Below are 26,954 nucleotides of genomic sequence, written 5' to 3'. Positions count from 1 at the left end.
TTATGAAAAAAAATAGCAGATTAAACACAGAAAACCATAATCAAATTTCCATCTCAGGTAAATGTCTTTATTAGACCACTCGTGATTTTAAAAAATGATTTTCTGATTTCAACAATTCAGGAGGCAGAGTTCTAAAAAAAAAAAAAAGTTAGTGTAGAGCAGGGGTAGGCAACCTTGGCTCTTTTATGACTTGTGGACTTCAACTCCCAGAATTCCTGAGCCAGCTATGCTGGCTCAGGAATTCTGGGAGTTGAAGTCCACGAGTCATAAAGGAGCCAAGATTGCCTATCCCTGGTGTAGAGACATAGGCAAGAATTTACAGCTCACTTTTCAAGATCACCTGCAAATTTTGTAGCTAATAATAATGAAGAAGAGAGTTAACAAAATGACATGTGTGTGTCTAATTTTAAAAAAAATTATATAAACATTGTGTTAGGAAAAATATGGCTGTTCATATACAAAGCAGAGATTCATGCAGAGTTTGGAAAAAAATATTCAAGATGATAGCCATGCTAGGTGACACACATAAAAAATGGTGGAACTTTGATTGCACTGTGATAGCCAAAACTGTGACTTTTTTAAACCATATCCCAGGATATTCCCAGTTCAAAGACAGAAAAAAAAAACTGCTCTATATTTTAAGTAGGCAGGATCAATTCATTCTTACTACCAATTGTATATGGAACACTTTTGATGTGTTAAATGGAAGGAAAGCAGACAGAATTGATGTTTCAGTTAAGGTATGATACACACTAGAGGAGGACATTAAAATTATTTACAAGTTTACTTCTTTAGGAATTAAACTTTTAGAATCTAAAACAGCTAACTCAAAAAAGCCAACAGGAAAGAATCTCATATTTCCCATCTGTTTCTGTTTTTTTGGAAGGTAAAATTAGATAACAAAATAATCTATTTCCTATATTAACATCTCTGCAATGAAATCAATAAAGGTAACAGGAAAGAAATGAGAAACACTTTTCTCAGTGTAATATATCTAATTTAGCTGATGCTTGAAAAAAAAAGTATTTTTTGTACATACTCTTGAAAACTATTTTGAATCTATCACAATCTATTACAACTAAACCAGTTTAAATTAAACAATTCTTAAGTTAAGAATGAAATATTCTTAATTTGGACTTTACTTTTACTGTTTGGACTGTTGTGTGTTTTGAAAAATAGATTATTTAGAATCTAGTTATGTTGCACTTCAGTCTTTAAATAATTAACCTAGTATACACATAACAATATACAATGTTTTCCATGGTGAGCTTAACATCAATAACAACATTTATTAAAAAGGCTAAAATAATTTCTGGTGATATTATCTGTACATTAAAATTTTGTTTAGTCACAATCTTTCACTTTTCATATTCTGGACAAGGAGTGGTCATGTATCCTAGCAAAAGATGTTACATGTGCATAAGCGTAGTCAGTAACATATGCCTTTTTAAAAATATTAAACATGCAAAGAAACAAAAATAAGTCCAAAGTATCTATATTACATCCAGAAATGCCAACTTTGCAACCAATATTTCTCATCCATAACTATGGCACTCTAAGGATACCTACATACATGCAAATGGTTCTCTGGGATCAGTAACGTAGCAGGAATCGCTTTTTCCATCCAGTAACAGATTGTTGGGTAATACCAAACATGACCTTGAGAATTCCAATGTTTGTTACACTTTTTTCTGGATGTGGTTGGAAAGAGGCCTAGAAATGCCAGCACAAATACATCACACTTGCTGAACATGCACATGAAACTAATTACAATCTTCAATTATATGTGATATATCTAAAATGAGATGAGCTGTCTCAACTGCAACTTGTAAACCGTTCCGTTTTGCGGCAAAACAATCCAGGACAAGCTGATCAGCAGAGGTGAGAGAGAACTCATTCACACAGTTTTTGGGAAGGAAAGAAACAGAACGACAGTTTAACATCTTCCAGTTGAGGCCTTCCTGTTTGTTGCAAAGGCCACACCCACACTTTTGAACAAAATCTGACCATTCAGAGTTGCTAGGAATGTTAGGTGGAATAGACCACGAATGACCCCAATGGGTATCAATGAGAACATCACCACTGTCATGCTCCAGAGAGCGAGCAATAGACTCCAGCGAGTGGCAAAAACAATCAGTTACTAAGTGGAATTCCTCTGAAGAACAGCCTAGATCTTCCAAGGTGCCTTCTGATACACTACAACTCTAGAACAGAGAGGGAGGAAATGAAAGTTGTTGTTATTCTTTGACCTACTAGGTTTTATAGCTCAATTTAAGGTTATCTGGAAGGAGACCCATTGTGCTTTATGAGTTAAACTCCCAGGTAAGTGTCAAATACCATGATGGTAGTCCTCGACTTATGATTGTAATGGAACCAGCCCCTCACGGTTGTAAGTCATGGAGGCTGTAAAGTGAGTCACCCATGTGACCAACCCAATTTTACGACCTTTTTTGCAGTGATTATTAAGTAAACCAATGGTTCGCTAGGGGCCTGTTTTGCTGAAAAGCAGAAGTAAATGCTGATTTTTAGCAAAAGCATCAAAAACATGACCATGGGATTTAGAAATGGACATAAATGTGGGCCAGCTGCAAAGTGAAGTGACCAAGGGAGGGAAGCAACCACTGGAACCTCAAAGGTAGGACATAGGAAGATCTGTTGTATCTTCATACGGTCATTAAGTGACCAATCATAAGTCAAGGACTACTTGTAAGTCCTCTTGTATGAGTAAGGTTCATTGCCTGAAAATGAAAAGATAATTGAGATCCTATTACAGTCCTAAAAAAACAAATGTGCCTATATAATGTTTTCTATTCTGTCTCAATGTAACATTATTGTGGGAAATAATTGTGTGTCCTTCAAATGCATTGTCAAAGAACATAACTGGTTGGCATTTATTTTCTAACACAGGGCCTTTGCATACTTTTCCTGCAAATGCAATACCTAGCCAGAATTGGCTGATCCAGAAAAAAACAATATAAACAGGACCTGATTTGGTTAATACGGATGGGAGATCACCAGGAGATCCCAAGCTAAAGTCAAGCTAAACTGGGAACAACAACAGCAACAACAACAACAAAACCCAAACAAATTAAAAGCCAGGAAAAGGCAATGACAAATCATTCTGCATTATTACTCAGAAAAGTACATGAACACGAAGTCACTTGTAATTGCTTTATCCATAGCCTTAATATTGATTTTGTAATACACAAATATAGAGAGACATACATGTATTAAATGTTATATAATAGACAGCATGTGGTCTCAGTAAGCTGTTTCATCTGTACTCATAAGCATGTCATTGAGGAGCCTTAAACAATTTAAATATCCCCCCCAAAACTCTCAAACCTTGTGCTTTATGTAGGAGGACACATGAGTTTCGGTACAGCCTCCGCCCAGCAAAATCCATGGATCTTTGACTGTTAACTGCAAGGCATGTTCTGCAGTTTGACAAGCAAGCTGCAGAGGGGGAGAAAAAAGTCAAATACTTGTATTATAGAAGCTGGTATTTTCTCCTCCAAACAGAACAGAAAAAAATTTCTCCAATTAATTTATCCTGCCTTTCTGCAAAGGAATTCTGGTTTAGGAGGTATACTACTAATCCCATTTTATTGGCTCAGTAACACTACAGATTGACATAGATTGTTCCAGATATTTCAATCTGCTTTTATACAGCTTGAAAGTCAACTAATGTAACATTTAAATACTTAGCAAACCATGTAAGTACCGTGTTTTCCCCAAAATAAGAACCCAGTCTTATTTTTTTTGCTCCAAAAGAGGCACCAGGTCTTATTTTTGGGGTGGGTGGCTGGGTCTTTTCCATTCACCTCAAGATGATGGCACCGACAGCCCCGCCCAACCGGCCCACTTCTACTGCGGCTGAAGGAGCAGCTTCATTCTGCAGCTGAGAATGGCGCTCTGGCCTGCATTTTGCCGTCAGAGGCCTTTCTGGAAGGCCTGTGCAGCTGAGAACCGAACTACGGATTGAATCCGTTGAATTATTATTATTATGGATTATGCAACTCCAGTTCCTTTGAGCAAATTCATTTCAAAACTTTAGATCTTTTTTTTATTTTCCCTTCCAAACAATTTAAATAGCCAAAGAAATAATTTGCCATCTTTTTCTCATTTTTTTTTTAAAAAACCTCACAATAGATTATTTTATTTTGAAGCTACTAAAATATAATCTTGGTAACTGACTGATGGCTGACCTGTAGCAGTATGTAACCAAGGATAGATTTCCTAAGCTTTTTATCCTCCTTCTCCCATCCATTTCCCAGAAGCAAAACTAGACTGGAACAGACCCCAAATTATGTTCCATCCATGCTTAGTAGGTGTGATGATCAGGAACACTGCAAACACTGCCATGGTATAAATTGTGATTCAATAGCCTGCAGCCAAATAATTAGTCAGATAAAGCTGTGCCTAGTAAGAAATATGTCCCTTTGTGATTAAAAATGTTTACTTTTGATTAAGCTTGCAAAAGGTTTTTTCTTTTCCCTTCCTTTTGGCAATTATCTATTTTTCAAGCATGGGAGAGATTTTCTTGACCTTAAGAATTACACCACTCTTCTTCTCAGCAGAATTCTACAATATCTTCTGTCATTATTCTGTTCAGACAATTGCACTCAGCATGTGATATGGAAACCCCATTAACTTCCAGGAATTAAACCAATAATCTCTTGATTTAAACAAACCCAGAGTTAATCTCAATGGAATTTAGCTTATTTGCAGACACTTTGCAAAGCCCCATTTATCTAATCATTTCTCATTTTTCTTTTATCACCTTATCTTTGATAAAAAAGGTGAGATTTCTGTGCCAATATACCGTACTTTCTGGCGTATAAGACGACTTTCGAAAGCGTTGAAATCGGCGCCGAAGTTGGGGGTCGTCTTATACGCCGGGTCGCCTTATTCGCCAGAAAAATACGGTACTTATCATGCTAATTTCCTTAAAATAGTCATTAAAAGCAGCAGATTTAAATCAAGAAACCCAATTTAATGCCTCTCAGTCTGATTTCATTAACTCCTGACAGACTATTAGAATATTTGCCCCATAACAACACTTATACTCACTGTCCAAAACACTGTCAAATATCCACTTGTTCCATGTTGTCCAAATATTTCGTTATTATAGTTTTATTCTACCTTTTTTCCTAAAGAAACCCCTAAAGTCACATTCATGATCCTCTCTATTTATATTTTTACAATACAGATAGTCCTTGACTATGGCCACCATTGAGCCCACAATTTATGTTGTTAAGTAAGACATTTCTTAAGTGAGTTTTGCCCCATTTTACGACCTTTCTTGCCTCAGTTATTAAGTGAATTTGGCTTCCCCATTGACTTTGCTCATCAGAAGGTCGCAAAAGGGGATCACATGACCTTGGGACAAAGCAATAGTCATAAATATGAATCAATTGCTAAACATTTTGAATTTTGATCACATGATCATGGGGAAGCTGCAAAGGTCGTAACTGAAAAACAGTCATAAGTCACTTTTTTCCATGCCGTGGTAACTTTGACCGGTTAGTAAATGAACTGTTGTAAATCAAAGACTACCTATATATAGAGAGGCTGAAAGAGGCCTACACTTATACCTGCAGCTTCACTTCATTTGACAAGAAAGAGAGGAGGCTCATGACAATTATATTTTTCTTCAAACTTTATGCCAATTATATTCTTGCCTATAGATTGTATTTGTCTACCTGGCATCCCTTCCCTAAATCATCTTGCCTCTCATTAACAAACTCTCCAGACTTGGTCCACTTTGGTTATTTGTGAAAGACTGCCATAAGCATTTTATTTGTAGTACAATGCTGATTTCCACAAACGTTTGATGGTCTAAGGTCATTATTGGTTTCATGTGTAGAGACATTAATCATTAACCAAGAGACTAACCTTCTAACAATATGCTCCTTCATCTACTGCTTGCTACAAGATATATAAAGAGATTGAATACCTTTAGTTCATCCCATGCTGTTTCATTCCTATTACAGAGTAGCAAGCTGCAGACAACTGGCTGATCAGGAATTAGATGCAAGAACCGTTTTGAATCAAAACATTGAATCTGTAAGTCCTTTAGATGGCCGTAACATGCAGGAGACAGGAAATGTAAAGAAGGTATTGGCTGAGAACCTAATCAATTAAGGAAAATAAAGATGTATTATCCCATAAACAAAGAAACCTGTTTTAAATGACTGCTGGGAATGGAAAAGTTATTTGGGATAAAAACAAATGTTTTCTAAGGCTTATATGTTTTAAAATAGAGGCAGTTTAATTTGGACAAACCTTACAATTAATAGGGCTGCAAAAATTAAACAAAAAAAGTTTATATTATGAAAGTATAATTTCAGAAAAGAAGCATGTAATTTGTGAGATTTATTGCCCTAAGATATCTCGGTGATAGTCAAGGACTTAAATATTCTAATAAAAAGATCCGATCAATTGAAATGAATTGTCCACATTATCCATCATAAATACTGTTAATCAATCATTTTTTTTAGTTAATTGGTGGGAGAGTCATATAGGCCCATCAGTTTTTCTAATCTGATTTCTAATCTTTCTTTGAAAAGGATGGAGTGGAAATCATATTAACAGGTCATCTTCCTTTCAGATAAATATGATAGATAATTGGACATACATTATTCAGTATTGTGGAAGGCAACCTTACTATTAATGTTGTGTTCTAGCCTCCTATGCTCAGCCCCAAGATGGCCCTGGAAACTGGCTGCTGCTGCTTAAGACGAGTTCTGGTTTCAGCTGAATGTTGGTCTTTAACATTTTTTGAATCATCACATGTATTTGAACCCAGACATGTCTACCAAGGCCACCAAGCGTGAGAAAACGACTCTTCATGTTGATCACATTTCCAACATAAATCTGAAGTACCTTAGTTTATACCGTTCTAGACAATTTTTTTCTGGAGCCATATACTAATGGTACATCATTCTATAAAAAATCTTTTAGCTGCCGATTTAAACTTCAACCATTTTAACGACATATTTTCCCACTGCATATTGTAATCCAAAGTTCTTTGTCTACTTTATCACATTCTTACCTGTTTCAAATTTCTAGAAAAATGTGTACATTTTAGCAATTACATGTTAATTATTTGTACATAGTTCAACTTCAAATTGTTTTCTGCGGCTCAATTCTAAATACTTACCTACCTTAAAACTTTCTCTTAACTGTGTATCTGGAGACCATTGAAAATTAAATCCCTTTGCATCAATTGTTCTCTTGATGTCATCTTATGTTCTCCATGTTCCTGTTCTAATAACTCTTGATAAGTTAATTATTTTTCTTTACCTACTGTTTCCTTCCTTTAAAATGTTTCTTGCGCTGAGACCCATAAAGGTATTTTTGGGTACAGTTGGGTTTATATCAGTTCCATATTCTCATAATGATTTTTAAGACCTACGTTAACCTTAAATTTATCATACCATACTAAAACTGAAAGGCTAAAAAAAACTGAAATAACAGAAAAAAATTGGTCTCACTATACACAGTGAAGCAGGAAAGAGAATGCTGCCAGTAACATTCAGTGTAGCAAAAACCTTCTTCCAACCATTTTAAAGAAAATTACACACATGGACATCAATGGTTGGGTCACAGTGAAATCATGTTGACTATATATTCCGCAAGACAAGTGGAAAAGCTTTATTACAGCTAAAACTACAGAAGACAAATTAAATAATCAAAACTCCGAGATATGACTTCAGCTATATTCTGTAGATTTAATGGACTAGATAGAGCTGGCTCAGGAATTCTGGGAGTTGAAGTCCACGAGTCATAAAAGAGCCAAGGTTGCCTACCCCTGGACTAGATACATAGAATGCCTGAAGAACTCTGTAAATTGAAGATGAAACAAACGAAAACATTCGGAAATGCCAGCAAAAGAAGACAAATTGCAGCTACTGATGCATTCAGAGTTATACAAGAACATTAAATATATGAAAAGGTGGGCCTAAAAGATGAAAAAAAAAGTTCTACGGGAGAAAAAAAGAAAGCAAGAAGAGATGATATCAACATAAAGAGGAACTGACAAATAGTTGTCGAAATTGATGAAACACACACATTTGTTCATTATGTTAGTTGGACATTTTGAATAGTGAAATTAAATACTCCTCAGCAAATCTACCTAGTAAAAATACTTCCAGTAGCAAAGGCACAGGAGTTGATGAAATACCATCAGAACTGTTTAAAATCTTACAAATAGCAATTGTATTTAGGCTTATATAATGCCCCATGGGGCTTTACAGCACTCTCTGGACAGTTTGCAATGTAGAAGCATTATCTGCATATTGCCCCCAACAATCTTAGGTCCTGTTGCTTAAGGCAGGGGTCGTCAACCTTGTCAACTTTAAGACTTGTGGACTTCAACTCCCAGAATTCCTCAGCCAGCAAAGCTGAGGAATTCTGGGAATTGAAGTCCACAAGTCTTAAAGTTGACAAGGTTGGAGACCCCTGGCTTAAGGAATGGAAAAGACAGATTTATGATCCAATATAAAAAAAATGGAGCAATATTAAAGAATGCTCAAACTCTGAAACAATTGTATTTCTGTAACATGCTATAGTGAGATTAAGATTTTAAGATTTTGCAATACACTCTTTAATAATACATGAGAATTTCTGGGTCTACTAGCTGGATTCACTGCCAACATCTGATGACTAATGGAAAAGGCAAAAGAGAATTTCAAACAGACATCCTGTTTTTCTTTATTGACTTTTTACTTGTAAAAGCCCTTAAAAAAAAACCTAGGCTGGGTTATCGTATCTTTGTACTGAAGAAATTCTGGAAGCAACCATTACAATGGAATATGGAGCAATTAAATGGTCCAAACTGGGTAAGAAGTAACCCAGGGTTATAGATTGTCACCTTTTATTTAATTTACGTGAAGAATATATCATGAGAAACACTGAACTAGAAAAAAAATAGGAATTAAAGTTCCTGGGAGAAACATTAACAACCTTTGATATGTTGATGATGCAATTCTCATTATTTAAGGAACTTTTTGTAAGTGAAAACTAAAGTGCAAAAAACCTTTTGCTCCTGATTATCAAAATCAAAGGAAGGAAAATTAAGTCAAGAGGCAATGCCAACCCCATACAAATAGGTACAAAGGTTCAAAGAAGCCTATCTTTCTAGATACAAAATGGTGAATACAGTAATGAAAAAGTGGCATTTCTTACTTAAGAAAACTATGATCAGTCCAAACAAAAATTGAATGTGTTGATATCATATTGGCAATAAAGATACGTTGTCAAGACAAGATGTAAATGTGACTGTGAGAGTTAAATTATCAAAAAAGCCGAAACACAAGTAATTTTCGGTAACATTTCATTGTACCTTACATGGAGCCAATTTTGATTCTGCCTTAGCTGCATGCAATGTCGTGCTTAAAGTATGTCAAAAAGGCCCCATCTGAGTTGCAGTAGAGCATAGTAACTAGATAGTGCTTCAAATCACATATTCCTAAATGCTGCTGAAAGCAATTACATTGTGATTCAAATTCTAATTAGGTTGACTTTGATGCTGCTTATATTAAAAAGCAACAACAATGAATGTCCATTAAATCCTGGATTTTTTTTCGCAGAGATGTTTCAATTGAATTATTCAACGAAGCTGTATATCAGCTATTTTAATACAAATAACATAAGTCAGGAATGTTTCAATAGTATTGCCTATGATAAGGAAACAAAACTGATTTTAGCTCGGTGCGCTGTGTGAACCCAACTACCGTGGATTTGTGAAATGTAGTCCATGATCTGTTCCTCTCAACATGTGAGGTGTGACACTTTCTAGGAAGCTTCAAATGGATTAGTGTAAATAGAAGACTGAGTGATAAGATATCTTGCTTTAATAGGATTTATCAATGCGGGAGGGTAGGTCCTACTCATTTTCAAGCAGTTGTTCACAGGAGCTCTAATTAAGAAAGCCGAGGTGTGCAACAGTTGTTGAAATATTTGGTATCTACCCATTCTGTGGGTTGTGGTGGGAAAAGCATGTTCCTGGTCCTTTCCAAAAGAGTGGACTATCTGGTGGGGTCCAGGAACAAAGCCTTTTCTGCCATGGGACTTGCCTTCTGGAACCTCATCTCCCCTGATTAGACCTGCCCTTGAAAACCTGGCTTTTGCCATTGAGTCTAGGACCCTGAGAGCTCGTTTCTTGATCTTGTGTTCACTCAGTGTTCTTAATAGCTAAGTTACTTTATGTTAACTGTTGTTTTAAAGTTGGCTGTTCTTTATTGTTTTTAATTGTCAGCCTCCCAGACTTATGCACGAGATGGGGTACCAAATACATTATATAAGCAAATAAATATATGGGATGAGATTTAGAGATGGATCAAACATCTGAACTATTGCTCAATTAACAGTCTAGCATTTGCAATTTGGAACAGCTAGAGAATTGACAAAGAAGAGATTTCTGCTAATGGCTTGCCACATTCCCTTTTCTTGTGAATCGTTATCATGAAGTGATCCTGTCTGAGAGTTTTTTCATTACCTGTCATTTTCTGCAAGGGCTCCATCATTTGTATTCCAACTCTCTCGACAGCAACAATATCGTTCTCCTTTAAATACTGTTTCAAGGTTGGGTGGATGACCTTCTGGCATATCACAAGACCAACACCATCCATCATTACTTTCCTGCCTACACCAAGTAATTGATCCAACACTTCGGCTTCTAGAGAAACTCCGTGGTGGATAGCTATGGCTCCTTCTCCTGCATGAGACAAATCTCCTGACATAGACATGCCAAACAGAGCCACTCTGATCTGGCCTGAAGCAGTTCTTTTGAAAGGCGGGGTCAGATGCATTTCTGGCATTTCAATTAAAAGTCCAGGATAGACAGTAGAATCCATAACTCTCTTATTTTTTATAGATATGTAATGGCATTTTCCTAACACAGCAGTAGAATCCACATTTTGGGGGATTGTAAACAGAAAGGCCTTCAACACCAAAATACTGATATGATCGGCTTCCTTCCTGCTAAGCATGCAGGCCCGTTTGCTCAATATGATACTGTGCACCAGGCTAAGGAGAAGCTTAGAACTGCTGAAATCCACTGGTATCCGGCAACCACAGGCTTCAGATGAAAGGTAGTCAACGCACAGGCTCAAAATATGTTTGCTAATTTTAATGAAAGTATACGCAGCAATATTCAGGCTTTGGTATTTTTCAAGCAAGCTGCAGCAAAAAATTGCCGTAAATAAGCCGCTATCCCCAAAGAGCGCAAGGTGGTTCTGCACAGAGGCTACCAGAAGCTTTAAGACGGGAAGAGTGACACAAAGGCTACTGAACAAAACCGAAGATTGTGATGAAATACGAACGTATCCTCCCATGCCATTGTGAAATTGTTTAAGCCTACCTGTGGGGCCATAGCAGGACCTCATTATCTTACCAAATGTGGAGACAGCCTGGCTGACCACCTCCTTAGTTAAAGGACCAGTGGTGCAGAGGGAAGGTTTTTTAATGTCAATTCGAGACATCTTTCCTGACAAAAATTCCAGTCAAGTTTTAGAAGCCTTCCATTTCTACAAAACAGTTTTTAATCATCATTATACACAGGCATGCAAGACCTTGGGTTTTCTTTGCAGGCAACGACACAACAAAGGGATTTAACAGCACTTATTTGATGTTAGACAATGCGATCAATGTGATGATTGCCGAAGCTCCTTCATTCAACGAGACCTTTTCAGTTCATTTCCATGCCCTGTTTTTGAAGAAAGCTTTGCTATTTTTGGTAGACGGTACAGTAAATACCAACATGGGCACCAATGAATAAAAATCCAGGCATGGGCAGCCAATCCCTACTATTCCACCTTATATCTTTTGTTGATGGAGACCTATAATAAATAAGGGAGATATACCTATGAGAAGGAGGGAAAGAAATACTATAATCACAGTGTACATTTATTAAGACCACTTATTTCAGTGCAAACGCTTGGCAAATAATAAGCCCTCTCTGAAAATGAGGTATAATCATAGTGAATATTTTGCATGGTAGAAAACGTTCTGATAATTTGCCCGCTGAGATTACTCACCATCATCTTTTATATAAGCATAATGCAGAAAAAATAGCATTAACAGTGGGCAGTTATGGATTTTTGCCAATAAAGCACTCAATCTTTGATTTACAGAGATTTATTTCTTCTCTGTTTAGAGGTATACAGATGAAAGTGATATTTTTACACATTTTCTCAGCTCATATCTTAGCAATCCTTTGCTGCTTAGTGATACTTACAATATTTTCATATATATGACATTGATTAATATAAACATTATTGGAAAAACTTTTGTGTCAATTGCAAGCAAGTCCAGGATTTAATTGTATTAAAGAACAGTATGTATACGTAGTGTATATACATAATAAAAAGGTCATAGCCATATCCTAAATCAGGGGTAGGCAACCTTGGCTCTTTTATGACTCGTGGACTTCAACTCCCAGAATTCCTGAGCCAGCCATGCTAGCTCAGGAATTCTGGGAGTTGAAGTCCACGAGTCATAAAAGAGCCAAGGTTGCCTACCCCTGTCCTAGATGCATGATCTTGGGTATCCAACTGAATGATATAATTTCCAGGAACATGAAATGTCCTTTTTGAGGGAAAACAATAGGCTTGACGAGCTGAAGAGAAACTACGAAAAGCAAGATTTTTACTGTGAATGTTTGGGGGTGGGGGTGTTGACCAATTTTTGTGCTAGATCTTTCATACACTGTTTTCTAATAACTGCCCCAGGAATCCTTGGCAAGAGAGTCTAAATTTTGGTGGTTTCGAAAGAAGGCCTTTACCTTTTGCAATCAGAATGAAATAAACAGTGCAACCGGAATGGGCCAACTTGACGCAGCCATCTTGCTGCAGGACAACTCACCATAACCAACTTGCAGCAAGACAACTCATGGAGGGACAATTCCGTGCAAGATAACTCAAAGTGATGTCATCTGCCTGGTTTTTTTTTTTTTACATTATTTCCATCAACAAAAATGGTAATAATCTAGAAGAAACAGTGGCAGATAAGATTTACTGGGTTGTGTTACCCTGCATGGATTGTCCCATGGTAATTTGGCCGTAGTGAGTTGTCTCATGACGACTTGGCCGTGGCGAGATGGCTGCAACAAGTTGTCCTAGAACTTCCTAGAGCAATTATCTATCTCCCAATTCTGGGAGTTGAAGTCCACAAGTCTTAAAGTTGCCAGGTTGCAGACCCCTATGTTACAGCATAAAGCTTGAGCACTGATTTATATCTGGAAGTCATTCAAACATAGGCAATTAAAGGACATCCTAAACAAACTGGGGCATCCACGTAGTGCCAGAACGCCAACGTGCCATTCTAATTTGGAACTGAATTTTAATTTTTGGAATACAGCAAAAGGGGGACTAGAATATTGAGTTTGGAAAGTTAATGGAATAGATGGACCTGAAATAATATTTCCTATGGGGTGCTTAAAATTTTATAAAAGAACACATGAAGATTTTGAAATTATCTGTAAGAAACTCTCCTATGGGAATGTTTTACTGATTGGGAAAGAAACAGATGTTAAGAAGGGACTTTGAAGGTTGACTAGAGGGAATCAGAGAGAACTAAGGATTACAACTAAAGGAGAAAGAGACCCATTAATACAATGGACCAACATTTTGCTATAAAAAAATAAGTCTGTTTGGGAGCACTGTACTTAACAATTACTTACAAGATTGTTTGATATTGTAACAGTCGATATAGAAGAACAGATTTTAATTAAATAAAACAGGTTAAGGCTGATTTGAATACAGATTAGTATTTTTAAAAAACACCAGATTACAAAAGTGATATGGAAAAAGATGCTGTGGATCTGAAAATGAATTTAAAATGCCAGAATATGGAAAAAGATACCACAATGAATTTACAAATTAAACCAGCTGATATCTTAATAATTAAAGTGGAGATACAAATAATAAATCAGAAGAGTGGCTTAGAAAGTCATCTTCTCTTGGATTTATAAAAGGGGTGTGTTAAACCAGTGGTTCTCAACCTGTGGGTTGGGACCCTATTTGGGGTCGAACGACCATTTCACGGGGGTCGCCAAACAAGGCTGTCCGCCATTTTTTCCCCCTTTTCTTTGGCCATGCCCCTGGCACCCGGTGATGTATAAGTGGTTGGGGGTCCCCACAACATGGGGAACTGTATTATGGGGTCGCGGCATTAGAAAGGTTGAGAACCACTGTGTTAAACTAATGCAACTGTTCCTGAGAGGAAAGAAAGAGAAAATGACAAGGAATTAGCTGGTGGGACAATATTTGACAGAATTAAAAATCAAGAACACATAAGGAATTCAAAGTGGATTTATTTGATCAGAGTCAATATATGTTGTAGTTTCTGATAGTTATTAATGGAATTTCTTTTTGACGAGGATTGAACAACTAGGCTTTATCAATTTATAAATGAGATATTTCTTTTGTTTTACAATATTTCTTAGAAAAAGTGTTAAGTTATAATACAAAATGGATTCATTAAGTTAAAATATAATATGTTATTACTTTTGGTAGACTTTTGCTGATTAGGACTGAATGATGAGTTTTTATAATTTGATTATAGATAAGGGCTGAGTATGGAAAGAAGTGATCTTTGTTTTATTAAAATGTTACCAAAGGTGCTAACAAAATTGTATATACTTTTTAAAAGGGAGTCACTTTTTATACACCCTTTTCCTTATTTTTTCTTTTCCCTATGCACTTCTCCTTTCCTTTCCTTTTTATATGTCTCTTAATTTGTATTAGTCTTTTATCTTAAAAGATAAAAGCTTTAAAAAAGCTCACAGACATAGGCAGGTGAAGAAAATACATGATTTTGAACGAGGGCATAGATACAAATTTTGCTTTAATGAGTTGGGAGTGTGTGCTGTTATTAATTATGCTTAAAAGCTGCATTCATAATAGCTCTGCCAAGGTAGCAGATGAACTGCAGCTGTTCTGCATCACATGAATATTACCTAATATTTTTGTTCTGCTCCATGTACAAAAATTGTAAACTGATGAAAAATGATACGGTTGATGAATTTAACCAGGAGAGTATACCAAATATGCACAATTAGTACATATATATTTATGCGTGTATGTGTGTGTAAGAGAAAGAAAGAGAGAAAGAGAAGGGGCGAAGGTGGCAGAATAGTCTATCAAATCCAGTTTATGGTTGTAAGTATTGTAAAGAAATCATGGAAAAGAAAATGCAGCCAGATTTTTAAGGAATCCAGTTTCCCATCTCTGCTTTAATGAGGCTAAAGCATTGCCATGGAATATCAAACTATGCAATTTTCACAGAGAAAAAGAGTGACAATTAATATTGGGGTTATTTGTTCCTATAGGATTCTTGCCTAATCCTATAACAGACCCTGGCCTGAGCACCAAATTATAATATATTATCTTACATATTTGCCCATTTTGAGTATTTAAAATCCTACGCTTTAAAGCTCCTTCCCAAAATTCTATATTGCATTGTGGTTTTGTTCCCAGAACAGGATGAAATGCAGAGAAAATGAATAGCTTGAGGCCAGTTAAGGAGTTGTTGGTAGAAGCAACATCTGCAGAGCAGAAAGTGCCCGGTTCTCCTAAGTTTTACTAATCCTCATTTTCCAAGAGAAAATGCTAGGCCATGCCAGCAAAGCAGATCCTTAGCTGTCTGTTTGTTGGTTCATTTCCTGGTCTTAGGATTTACTCACAGAAAATGCAATGTTGACATTTATTCCTATGTTGGGAAGGATAGCTTATGGTTTGACACTAAAGGCTATCTGTTATGGACCATTACTATGCCACCTACAGGGAGTCTCCAGAGCACAGTTCTGCAAGAAGAGGCATAAATTCCACAACAGTATCCTCGACATATAACAGTTTGTTTACTGTCCATTCAAAGTTATTATGGGGCTGAAAAAATTGACTTGTGACCTTTTTTCACACTTATAACCGTTGCAGCATCCTCACGATAATGTGATCAAAATTCAGACATTTGGCATATGACTCATATTTATGATGGTTGCTGTATCCTGGGATCATGTGATCACCTTGTGTGACCTTCTGACACGCAAAGTCAATGGGGAAGCCAGATTCACCTAACAACTGCGTCACTAACTTAACAACTGCAGTGATTCACTTAACCACTGTGACAAGAAAGGTTGCAATGTGGAGCAAAACTCCCTTAACAAATGCCTCACTTAGCAACAGAAATGTTGGGCTCAATTGTGATCATAAGTCGAAGACTACCTGTATTTTTGTTGCCTTTTAATCATTTTATACTTACCTTTTAATCGTTCTGTAGCAGTTTATAATTATTTCTGTTCATTTTCTTTCTCCTGCTGCAGGACATATCTCACAATGTCAGATTCTTGATAATAGTCCTCTTTTGGCGGTTGAAAAAGGGGGTTGGACTTGATTTTATACCATCCCCAGTGTATCAGCGCCATGCCAATTCCCGAAACAATGAAAACTCTGTAGTTCTTCCAAAAGCTTCTAAGGCCCATGTGTTGGTCACTACCTATGCAAAGAAGTTGAGATATATGAGCATGTTCCACTAAACAAGTTAATCAAATCATATTTGATTACACCCTAAAGTTTGATTACACCCCAAAGTTCTGAAGGAACTGGCAGATGTGATCTCAGAACCACTGAACTATATTTTTCAAAGATCCTGGAGCACTGGGGAACTACCAGAGAACTGGAAAAGAGCTGATGTAGTTCCCATCTTCAAAAAAGGGGAAAAAATGGATCCAGGAAACTACAGACCTATCAGTCTGACCTCAATACTTCGGCAGATTCTGGAAAAGATAATCAAGTAACAAATAAGCGAACACCTAAAGACAAACAAAGTCATTACCAAAAGCCAACATGGGTTTGTCAAAATAGATCATGCCAGACAAATCTTATTGCATTCTTTGACCAGGTGACAAAATTAGTGGACCAGAGGAATGCTGTGGATATAATTTACTTGGACTGCAGTAGGAATTTGATAAAGTAGACCACAACTTACTACTTGATAAGATAGACAAATATGGGTTAGACAGCATCACCACCAGATGGATTCGTAGTTGGCTGACCGGCTGTACTCAGCATGTGATCCTCAATGGAATTGCATCTACATGGAGGGAAGTGTGTAGTGGGATGCCCAGTGCTCTTCAACATCTTCATCAATGATTTGGATGAGGGGATATATGGGGAACTCATCAAATTTGCAGATGACACCAAGCTGGCAGGAATAGCCAACACTCCAGAAGATAGGCTTAAGATATAGAAGGATCTTGACAGATTTGGACATTGGGCGCTATCTAACAAAATGAAATTCAATAGTGAAAAAAGTAAGGTTCTACATTTAGGCAAGAAAAACCACATGCACAGGTATAGGATAGGTGATATCTTGCTCAATAATAGTAACTGTGAAAGGGATCTCAGAGTCCTAGTGGACAATCACTTACATATGAGCCAGCAGTGTGCTGCAGCTGCCAAAAAAGCCAACACAGTGCTAGGCTGCATTAACAGAAGGATAGAATCAAGTTCATGTGAAGTGTTAATACCACTTTACAATGCCTTGGTAATGCCACACTTGGAATACTGCATCCAGTTTTGGTCACCACAATGTAAAAAAGATGTTGAGACTCTAGAAAGAGTACAGAGAAGAGGAACAAAGATGATTCAGGGACTGGAGGCTAAAACATATAAGGAACAATTGCTGGAATTGGGTATGTCTAGTTTAATGAAGAGAAGAACAAGGGGGGACATGACAGCAGTGTTCCAATATCTCAGGGATTGCCACAAGTAAGAGGGAGTCAAGCTATTCTCCAGAGCACCTGAAGGCAAGACAAGAAGTAATGGATGGAAACTAACCAAAGAGAGAAGCAACCTAGAACTAAGGAGAAATTTCCTGACAGTTAGAACAATTAACCAGTGGAACAACCTGCCTCCAGAAGCACATGGCACAGAGGCCTAAAGCGAAAAGGTTTTATAAAACTCAGCTGAAGGCCTAGGACTGGGGCGACAGTGTGCGTGCCCACAGAGAGAGCTCTGCGTGCCACCTGTGGCATGTGTGCCATAGGTTCGCCACCACAGTCATAGAGAAACTAAAAAAAAAAAATCCAACAGGGAAAAAAGGAGGAAAAAATACCCGTTCCAACCTGTTCAGCACAGAATAACAAAGTTGGAAGGGACCTTGGAGCTTTTCTAGTCCAACCCCCTGCTCAAGCAGGTAACCTTATAACATTTCAGACAAATGGTTGTCCAATCTCTTCTTAAAAACCTCCAGTGAGGCTTCTGAAGGCAGGCCATTCCACTGGTTAATTGTTCTCTCTATTAGGAAGTTTCTCCTTAGTTCCAGATTGCTTCAACAGATCATAATATTACTCTATTTCCCCACCTTATTTAAAATGTAAATTATTTAAAAAAAACAATTATACTAAGCTGCAATTCTATTGCCATGCATCTGAAAATAAGTCCTATTAAATTTAATGAGACCAGTTTCTAAGTTAATCTATATGGGATTGTATTTCAAACAAAAACTAAAAAAAACCCTCTTGATTTAAAATAAAATCTGCTTTTTATACAAAACATGCATATACTAATGAGTCATTTATTATAATTAAGACACTTTTTGCTGAAGAAATTAGAGAAGAGTCTAATTTCCAAAATTTGAACATCATAAAAATTAGCATGCATATTTAAAGTGCAATCTATATATAGTTAAAACATTTTACACCCAGCTGACTTCAAAGAGAAAATAATGCATAATTATATGTATATAATTTGTTATAGCAAAATAATTAGTATATGTCTTCCTGCTCTGGAATTATATATCAATATGGAAACATATTTAATTCAATTATTTAAATTAGCATACTTTTATTGGGGAGGAAAGAATGGTTTATTTGCATATAAATAGAAGATGAGGTTAGTCTTTTTGGATGTGGATTTTGACTAACTGAATTCTGCAAAAGAAGACAGACTTCAAAATTCCCCCCCCCCTCATCCACACTGGTCCCCTATGACAGGGGTCCCCAACCCCCATTCTGTGGACCGGCACCGGACTGCAGCATGCCAGAAACTGGTCCGTGCAAACAAGCAAAGCCCCATCCGCAGGATGCAGACAGTACATGAAACCACGCCCCCTCCGGTCCACGGAAAAACCTCTCTCAACGGAACCGGTCCCTGGTGCCCAAAAGGTTGGGGACCTCTGCCCTATGATTAAGTCCAGAGGCTTGGGCTACCACTCATTTCTTCTACCAGAATATTATTTGAGTAAAAGGAAGAGGATCCAAGTCTGGATCTAATGCATTACATTTTGACCAGCAAAGAACATTTTATTGTATTATGTGATATGGATTGTGCAAGAAGGCAGTGGACGTTAAAAATAATGTAGCATGGACAGAGGAAAAATTATATGTTTTACTATTGGTTCTGGCCCAACAAATACCAACTGCTATAAAAGTCTGTTTCTGCATGTCGATTTATTGACTGTATTATGTAAAGTGATTCCATTTTGCATGTGGAAAGACATTTATTTCCTTAAAACAAGTCATTTTTTTTTTAAAAAAAAACAACCTCCGAGTCCTTGGGATATAAATGGCTTCCACTAAAAAAATAGCAAATGCCTTTCTGAAGAAATATCAAAATGTTTCAAGTGGTGTTATTTAAATATCTATTGCTAGTAACTGGAAATGACAAGTGACAATTTTGAATATTACAAGTCAGGCAAGACAATATTCTCACTTGCTTTGACCTTTGGATACTAGATTTGTAATTATTTTGTCATGTTAACTATTCAAATTATACCAATAAAGAAATAAATTATCATGTAGCTAATTTCAGTATTTGGCCACCTCCATAATTTCTTTTCATCTTTAGTTGGCAATTAGATGATGCATTAGGCATTTTACATGGGAATAAAGGATGGTACAATCTTCAGCAGACTGCTTGCCTTATCTGAAGGAATGTTCCGTTTTGTTCAGAAACTCAACTGTGCAGAATTTTAAACCAAGTAGCCAGCTTCCACATACATAACAGACATCATGTTGCAGTTAATTACACATGGAGAGCCACAAGAATATGGGGGTAGAGCTCATGTGCTCATCCCTCCTACTATCTCCAACAATGGAGGACACACTTGCTCTGAAACTTCCAGAGTGTTAATATTAGGCCTAGGACCAAATGAGATATTAACTGTTATCTGGGTTGTATCATTTTAGATTGCAAGTGGGACTCTTCAGCCAGGCTATCTGAAAAACTGTTGCATCTATACAACTGAGGCTGAGCTGTGTAAGAGAGAATGGGATTTTGGCAAGTGATATTATTGGGCCATTAAAAGAACTTTTAAAAGATTTTGTTTGAGCTTCATTGGATTAAGCTTAACACACTGTGATTTCATCTGAGGTTTTATCTGTGATTCAACAGTGTATTGTTTTCATGGTTCATACCGGTACTAAAATCTCTTCTGAATCAAGCTTTACTCTTGGTGACTACAAGTCCGCGTTGTTTTCTCAGTTGCCATTGCCTTCTCTCTCTTTTTTTTTACTTCATACTGATCATAGTTGTAGTATATCTCGATGGTCTCCGTTCAAATATTAAACAGATCTGATCCTGTTTAGCTTTTTGAGCTCAGCGTTACTTAGTTAGGTAGGTAATGTCATTTAGATGGAATTTTACACTGTAAAGCATGCTGTAATCTGCTCGGTAATAGGTTGTGTAACCTGAAAAATGCTCTAGTAATTAGCACCCCCGTTTTCCTCTTGCTATAAGCAGCAGATGCTCCTACTTCCCCCCCCCCCAGAGAAAAAAATAATTGCCACCCGTCCTTTCCCATAAATACATTCCGGCCCAATACCTCTCTCTTACGTTGCAGCACGGGAAAGCAAAACACTCTAACACCCCCACAGTCCTTGCGCCCTTCAAGCTTCCACTCTTCAGGCTTTCCGGAAATGGAAATGAAAGGCTGAGACTACAAATCCCAAGAGACACCGCAAGATTTAAAAAAAAAAACATACTTGATAAATCGATGTCCCGATGCATCCTGGTAATTGTAGTTCAAGCGAAGCGGAAATGTTAAAAAAAATGTCCTTGTGTATGCGGAGCATTGTCTCGGCTACAGGATTACAATTGACCGGAAATCATAAGGGGGGAAATTATTCAATTTGAATTGAGGCGTGGATGTTCCAAACATCCCTTAATTTTGTTAATCACACATGTCTTATATTAATTTGATAGTATTTCCCTTACCTTGGAATAGATTAGTGGTTTATTAAAAGACATGCATATATTCTTAGGTATATTAAATACCCCGATTTAAGCGAAGCGGCATCCCAAACAGAGAAGGACGAATAAAAAGAAACAGATGTGCCATACTGGTGAGATTTGACCCAAAAGTTACCTATTCACTTCTTAAAATATTTTTTAAATTAATACATTTCACCTGAACTATACAAGTGGATGTTTTAAAGGTTGAAAAATAATTGCCCTTATGCAATGAAAATATTTAATGTTAAACATTAGTGTTTAATGTTTTAATATTCATTAGTCTCTTTTGTGCATTTTGTTAGACTCCTTGACTAGATTCACACACAGGACTGAACTGTGGTTTATTTAACCTGGTTTTATCTTTCTTAAAAGGGATGGAACTTAAAGGGCTGGATTCACACTTACAGAAACCATCAAGATTATAAATTCTATCACAGGGTCAAATCAGATATAAAATCCAACTCAAACAATGTGGTTACAGGGTACTATAATATGTCTTTCTTTGAGAAACATGAACAGTCGCATTTAGGTTAAAGCAGTTAGAGACTGAGTGCCCCAAAACTGGCCCCACCTCCACTCCACCCTCCTGCCTGCCCCCACTTCACCCCCCATCCCGCCTGCCTGCAGGGCCACTCACTGCCTCCAGGGCCCACTGCACATTGCCCAGGCAGCCCAACAGCACTATGGCGGTCACGCCCTCTGCCCGCACCCTGCAGCATCAACTGTGCACGATGGGGTGTGAGGGCAGAGTCTTGTCTATGCTGCCTGGCTGCCATGTCCTTGGCTGTGCTGCTCCACGTGGGCCACGCTCAGGGGCGACTCTCCTTCAGGGGGGCTGCTGGAGAGGAGGGGGTCGCAGGGGGAGGCAAGGCTGGGGCAACGGCACATGTGCCCACAGAGAGGGCTCCGAGTGCCACCTCTGGCACCCATGCCATAGGTTCGCCACCTCTGGGCTAAAGTGTTACGCTGTCACTCATGTTGCATAAACCCAGAGCAGTTAGCAGATGAACCTCCTTGCTATACTGTAATGTATTTGAATAAACATCATTACAAACAGAATGAAAAATTATTAGTAGCCTTGCAAAGCTCAATGGCTAATATTGAATTTCATAACATGTTAAACTAGAAACCACCACTAATAAATTCTAATGCTCAAGTCAAAACCAATAAAAGTCCATTATGTAGTAATTAGCCTGTTGTATGAATCAGGCCTTCATATCAAGGTCTAATTGATCTGGCTTGTTTTGACAGCATTTTGTAGAAACACAGTTACTCAGTTTAATGCAGGAACAGACTATCTTTCTATGGCCAAATCATCCTTAGTATTTTTGGGGAGCTAGCACACAATAAATCTCTCATATTTTTTTTCTCTTGAAACAATATTTTTCAGCATGTTTAGCTTAATGAATAAATAAGGCTTTATTCCGAGCCAGAGACATCCTTGCCTAATTACATTACTTTAGCCATTTAGGTTTCAGAGTACAAATGCCTGTATGTATGCCATAATCATACTTGGTCTGAAGCAAATGTAATTGACTTTAACTGACTTTCATGTAAAATGCACAATAATTTGGGTAGAGTTAAAAGCTCTTCCCAGATAATTGACTTGTGCTTTACTTCTCAGGAGATTTCATGGACACATCCGCGTCGTCCCTTTGGCAAGAATTCAGAAGCAGTTTCCGACTACCATTTTTCCAGGATTTTTTTTTCTTTTCCCAGGATAGTCATCCGGACTGGGGTCTCCTGAGGGTCTCCCATCCAAATTGACCGAGTTCCTGCTACGATTCTCACAACCGGCTTTCCCCGTTGAGATCACAATGCTAAGCTGGGAAGCTAGAAAATACCGTATAAAAAACGATTGGTTGTTGCCCGTCACGTGATACGGATAAGCCAGTCCGCGCTTCGGATGTTTCATTTTCAAAATTTTTTTTTTTTAAAAAAAATCGCGTTTCAAGGTGCGGCGCACGCCTTTGAATGAGGTAAGACAGGGCTACAAAACAGCGCGGAGTTTTAAAGCGTGTGTTCGGAGACTTGGGAATTGCCCACCGATTTTGTATTGGGCCACTGTTAGGAAGTATCACAATAGGCAGAGGGTTTATTTTGTTGTTGTTGCAGTGGTGATTTGGGGAAACTTAGTAAACGTGATGGAAGAAGTAGTGCTCATAGGCGATCATGGAGAAAACACCTTAGCTGCGTGAGTCTGATTTTGATCGCTTCCGCTGCCCCGAAAGTAAAACAAAGGAATTACTAAGTACAAAGGCAAGAGTTTAAAATTGTGACTGTTATCTGTGCTAAGAATGGCGTTGTAAACACAGTTTTCATATAGAATTGTACTAAGTATGTGTGTGCGGCCATGCAGTATATGTGAAATGCTGAGATGACTTTATGTCAGCTGAAGGTAAAGCCTTACAGTTGCTTTCTAATGTGTTTAACCCTAAGCAAATTCAGATTTGGGACATTGTTAGTTAAATATAATTGTTGCCTAGAGCAAACCTGTAACTAGACTTTTGCTGGTGTTACCAGGTTGGGACTAAGAAGCAGAAACTTGAAGTAACCCCTATCTGAAACTGACCCCCCACTAATCTTCCCACAAACCTTATGTTATCTGGATTTCCCCATCTGTTTTTTGTCTATTGTGAAACCTTGTCCTAAAAGGTACTTGGATCTTTTTATGTTGGAAATGTTTTTATTTTCTGCTTCAGTTCCCACAATAGGCACAGCAAGAAGACCTTGTTAAAGTGCCATCCATCTGTCCCTGAGCTAATAGAAATGTTTGCTCCCAATTGCTAAACCCTGCCTTGCTACAATAATAAGGTCCTCTTGGCATTACCACTGCACTTCTTGAAAAAACACAGACCTAACTCTCAAAAGAACATTAAAAGAAGAAAACCAGATCAAGGTGTCTCTTGAAAGATTAAAGTTTTAAGTGAGCAGATGCTTCTGTGGAAATCAGGTGCCTTATAGTATCTTTCTTCTGGCCCAAACTTAAATGACTATGGAGGGGGCATTTGCCACAGAGGATAGTTGCCAAACATTAGAGTAGAGGTGGTATGCCTGCAGCAGACTAAAGTAACCAATGGAAGATGGGCAGATTCATCTCTTGACCATCCACATTGTCATGAAACATGCTAGGATGTATCCTCTTTAAAAATTGAGTTGGGAAAGGAAGAAAATACTCTATGCCTTTACATAGTGGAAAAATCAAAATTCCCAAATCAAAATAGAGTTGGAAAAAGGAAGAAATGCCTTCCTTTCTATGCCTCTACTTAGTAAAGATGGCTTGAACCTACCTCCACTATGGCCTGGGAATGAGAAGAAGACATTATGAAAACATGGCATTAAAACAAGTGTGCTGTGGTTGGATGATATAAGGATGAGCTCAAGGTACCTTATCTCTTCCCATAGCCTCTCATGTGCCCTTTAACAAAAATATATTGAATCTGTTCTTTACATTGATGCTTTATTCTGCCTGTACATTTTTCAGGTTGAAACATTTTTAGCTTATTTACTTTTCAAAGTTTAACCTATATAAGTATTAGACCACAAGAATTTGTGGTCAGCTCTACAGGTTGTATCTCAAAGTATCTTGACTACCTGGATATATTTCACCTTTTGTTTCGTATGATATAATTCATCTGAAACTATTGTGTTCCCACTGCTTGCTATGTGAAAAGCTTGCATTTATATTCCTTGAATTAGATGTTGGCAATAAACAGAATTCTCATCGTACAACTCTTTGCACTTATTGTGTTTTAATTCTACTTTCTTTCATTTTTCCCATTATTTTCAGCCTAATTGCAATAGTACTATTTTCAATCTTGGTGTGGCACTTGACACTTAAACAAGTTGCTGTTGCTTCAGTGGTTTCCATGCTGCATCTGTAATAATTGCAAATACCTATGTGACATTGATGTTCACAAGATAGCCACTACTGGTAAGTACATTCCTATCATGTATTGGGTTAATGAGGTTTTTTGAGGATATTACTTTGTATGGCCCAATTCTGAAAAATATAACTTGTAATCAATAAATGATCATTCTAAGCCATCTAATTTTGCACATTCGCAAACCCTATAATTTGTTTCAGGCAATTCTTTGTGAATTTTAAGTTTTGCTTATAGATCTGAATTTAGTTTTAATTTAGTTTAGAGGCATGCAGGAAATGGGGAATGTTATTTCGTTCTGTGCACGGATCACCTTGGTTGTTCCAAGTTTCAGCCATAACAAATTTCAGACTGATCGTATGAATTGAATGGGGCAAAACTGACAAGCTTTATTCATTTACAGCAGGAGTCTTCAAACTTGACCCATTTATGACTTGTGAACTTCAACTCCCAGAATTCCTCAGCCATTCTACAGTCTCTTCTAACATGTGGCCTGTGCATCAGTCCAACTCTACTTGCTTTATCCAACTATACTTAGCCATGACAGCACTTGAATTCAAGCATGACATATGTCCACATCCCCCATCGCTACCCTTAATTTTCCTGTCCCCTTAGTTTGCTTAGCTACTACTATGTTCTATTGCCAATTGCTTTCCCATTCTCCTGCTGTTTCCCACCCTAGAGCCCCTGTGCCTGGTATGCATGTGTCCTAGGTCTACTTGGAGCACCTAAACCTGGCTACTTAATGTATGTTTTAGGTCATCCTAATCCAATTCCAATGCATGTAGTGTCATGCCTATGCCAACCCCTATAATTAATTTTCTCTTTATAGCAGCCTTATTAATCTTTTGGTAGGGTTTTTATGATTTTTGAGTCATGGAAATTTTAATGGATTTTCTTTAAAACATACTTAAAGTTTCTTAATGTTTAGTAAAAACTGAACATAGAAATTATGTTCAGAATGGTATCGCTGAGATATTTGTATTCTATTCTACTGTATAATATGTAGATGACTGATAAATTAATCTGGTAGCAAACTGATTTCTAATAAAGCATTAAGAGTTGGAGTTGATTTGTACAAGGACGGGAGAGGAGATATAAATGAAAGGGACAGAAAACACATGAAAGAGTAGAACATACTGCTGAAATACTAGGGACATGACTGGTTTTTGGTCATGAAACTTACCCTCTGTTATCCAAAACCCTCATCATGGCAGTAAGCTGTGAAACAGCTTTCATTTGGAAAAAATTTAATGAAATTCTTATGTGTGAGTATTGTTTGTTGTTAGTTGCAAAGTCATGTCCAACTCATTGTGACCCCATGGACAATGTTCCTCCAGGCCTTCCTGTTCTCTGCCCTCTTCTGGAGTCCATTTAAGCTCACATCTACTGCTTCAGTGACTCCATTCAGCCACCTCATTCTCTGTTGTCCCATTCTTCTATGGCCCTCAATCTTTCCCAGCATCAGGCTCTTCTCCAGTGAGTCCTTCCTTCTGTGAGTATTAAGACCCACTAAAACGCACAAAATGTCACACCAAACAAATGTAAGGCCTGGTTACCTGAATGAAACAGCATTATAAGAGCTGGTCCTGCTTTGAAGATACTGAAGGATTGGTGTTAATAAATATTTTCGTGTTATGAAATACTTTGTATCTGATGGACTGTCTCTTTTCCTGGTGAATAGCTTTGTATGGGCTTTTCAAAATACTGTTGGAATTCTTCTGTTTGAATATATGTGCATACGTACACCCACCCACCCACCCACCCCCCACACACACAGAGTTGCTATTACATTATGGTAGGGTAATATAGTTAACAGATGGATGTTCTT

The 26,954-nt window shown here is 37.5% G+C and overlaps 2 protein-coding genes across 5 annotated transcripts in view; one reads left to right on the top strand and one right to left on the bottom strand.

Moving 5' to 3' along the window:
• Positions 1-203: 203 nt before the first annotated feature.
• Positions 204-11,846, bottom strand: MKKS (McKusick-Kaufman syndrome). Its single transcript, XM_039359426.1, has 4 exons — positions 10,505-11,846; positions 5,960-6,135; positions 3,346-3,456; positions 204-2,204 (listed from the first exon to the last, which is right to left on the bottom strand). Exons 1-4 carry the CDS (start codon positions 11,487-11,489, stop codon positions 1,764-1,766), a joined length of 1,713 nt encoding a protein of 570 aa, XP_039215360.1. The 5' UTR covers positions 11,490-11,846; the 3' UTR covers positions 204-1,763.
• A 9,244-nt stretch (positions 11,847-21,090) lies between these two features.
• Positions 21,091-26,954, top strand: part of LOC120315302 (SLX4 interacting protein) — a 97,924-nt gene continuing 92,060 nt past the window's right edge. For 2 of the 4 annotated variants that reach the window (XM_039359451.1, XM_039359447.1), the window contains exons 1-3: positions 21,091-21,349; positions 22,864-23,218; positions 25,030-25,173. The gene's annotated coding sequence lies outside the window, so the exon portion shown is untranslated. Of the gene's footprint in view, positions 21,350-22,863; positions 23,219-23,258; positions 23,434-25,029; positions 25,174-26,954 lie in introns of those variants that run through there. The other 2 variants (XM_039359448.1, XM_039359449.1) reach the window with 2 other exon arrangements.

The sequence above is a fragment of the Crotalus tigris genome, unplaced genomic scaffold (assembly GCF_016545835.1).
Source record: "Crotalus tigris isolate CLP2741 ecotype Arizona unplaced genomic scaffold, ASM1654583v1 scf7180000019070.2622420, whole genome shotgun sequence".
In the NCBI taxonomy this organism is placed as follows: Eukaryota; Metazoa; Chordata; class Lepidosauria; order Squamata; family Viperidae; genus Crotalus; species Crotalus tigris.
The sequence above is the reverse complement of the archived record's forward strand: the minus strand, read 5'-3'. Positions and strand labels throughout refer to the sequence as shown.

Bases quoted from the DNA above. Each gene is read 5' to 3' on its own strand.
- MKKS (XM_039359426.1), bottom strand. From the start codon at position 11,489: ATGTCTCGAATTGACATTAAAAAACCTTCCCTCTGCACCACTGGTCCT. The intron at 6,136-10,504 runs GTAATGAAAAAA...TTAATTGATTAG, and splicing joins GCCCTTGCAGAAAATGACAG to GTTCTCAGCCAATACCTTCT. The intron at 2,205-3,345 runs GTTTGAGAGTTT...TCTCTGTTCTAG, and splicing joins CCTCCTACATAAAGCACAAG to AGTTGTAGTGTATCAGAAGG.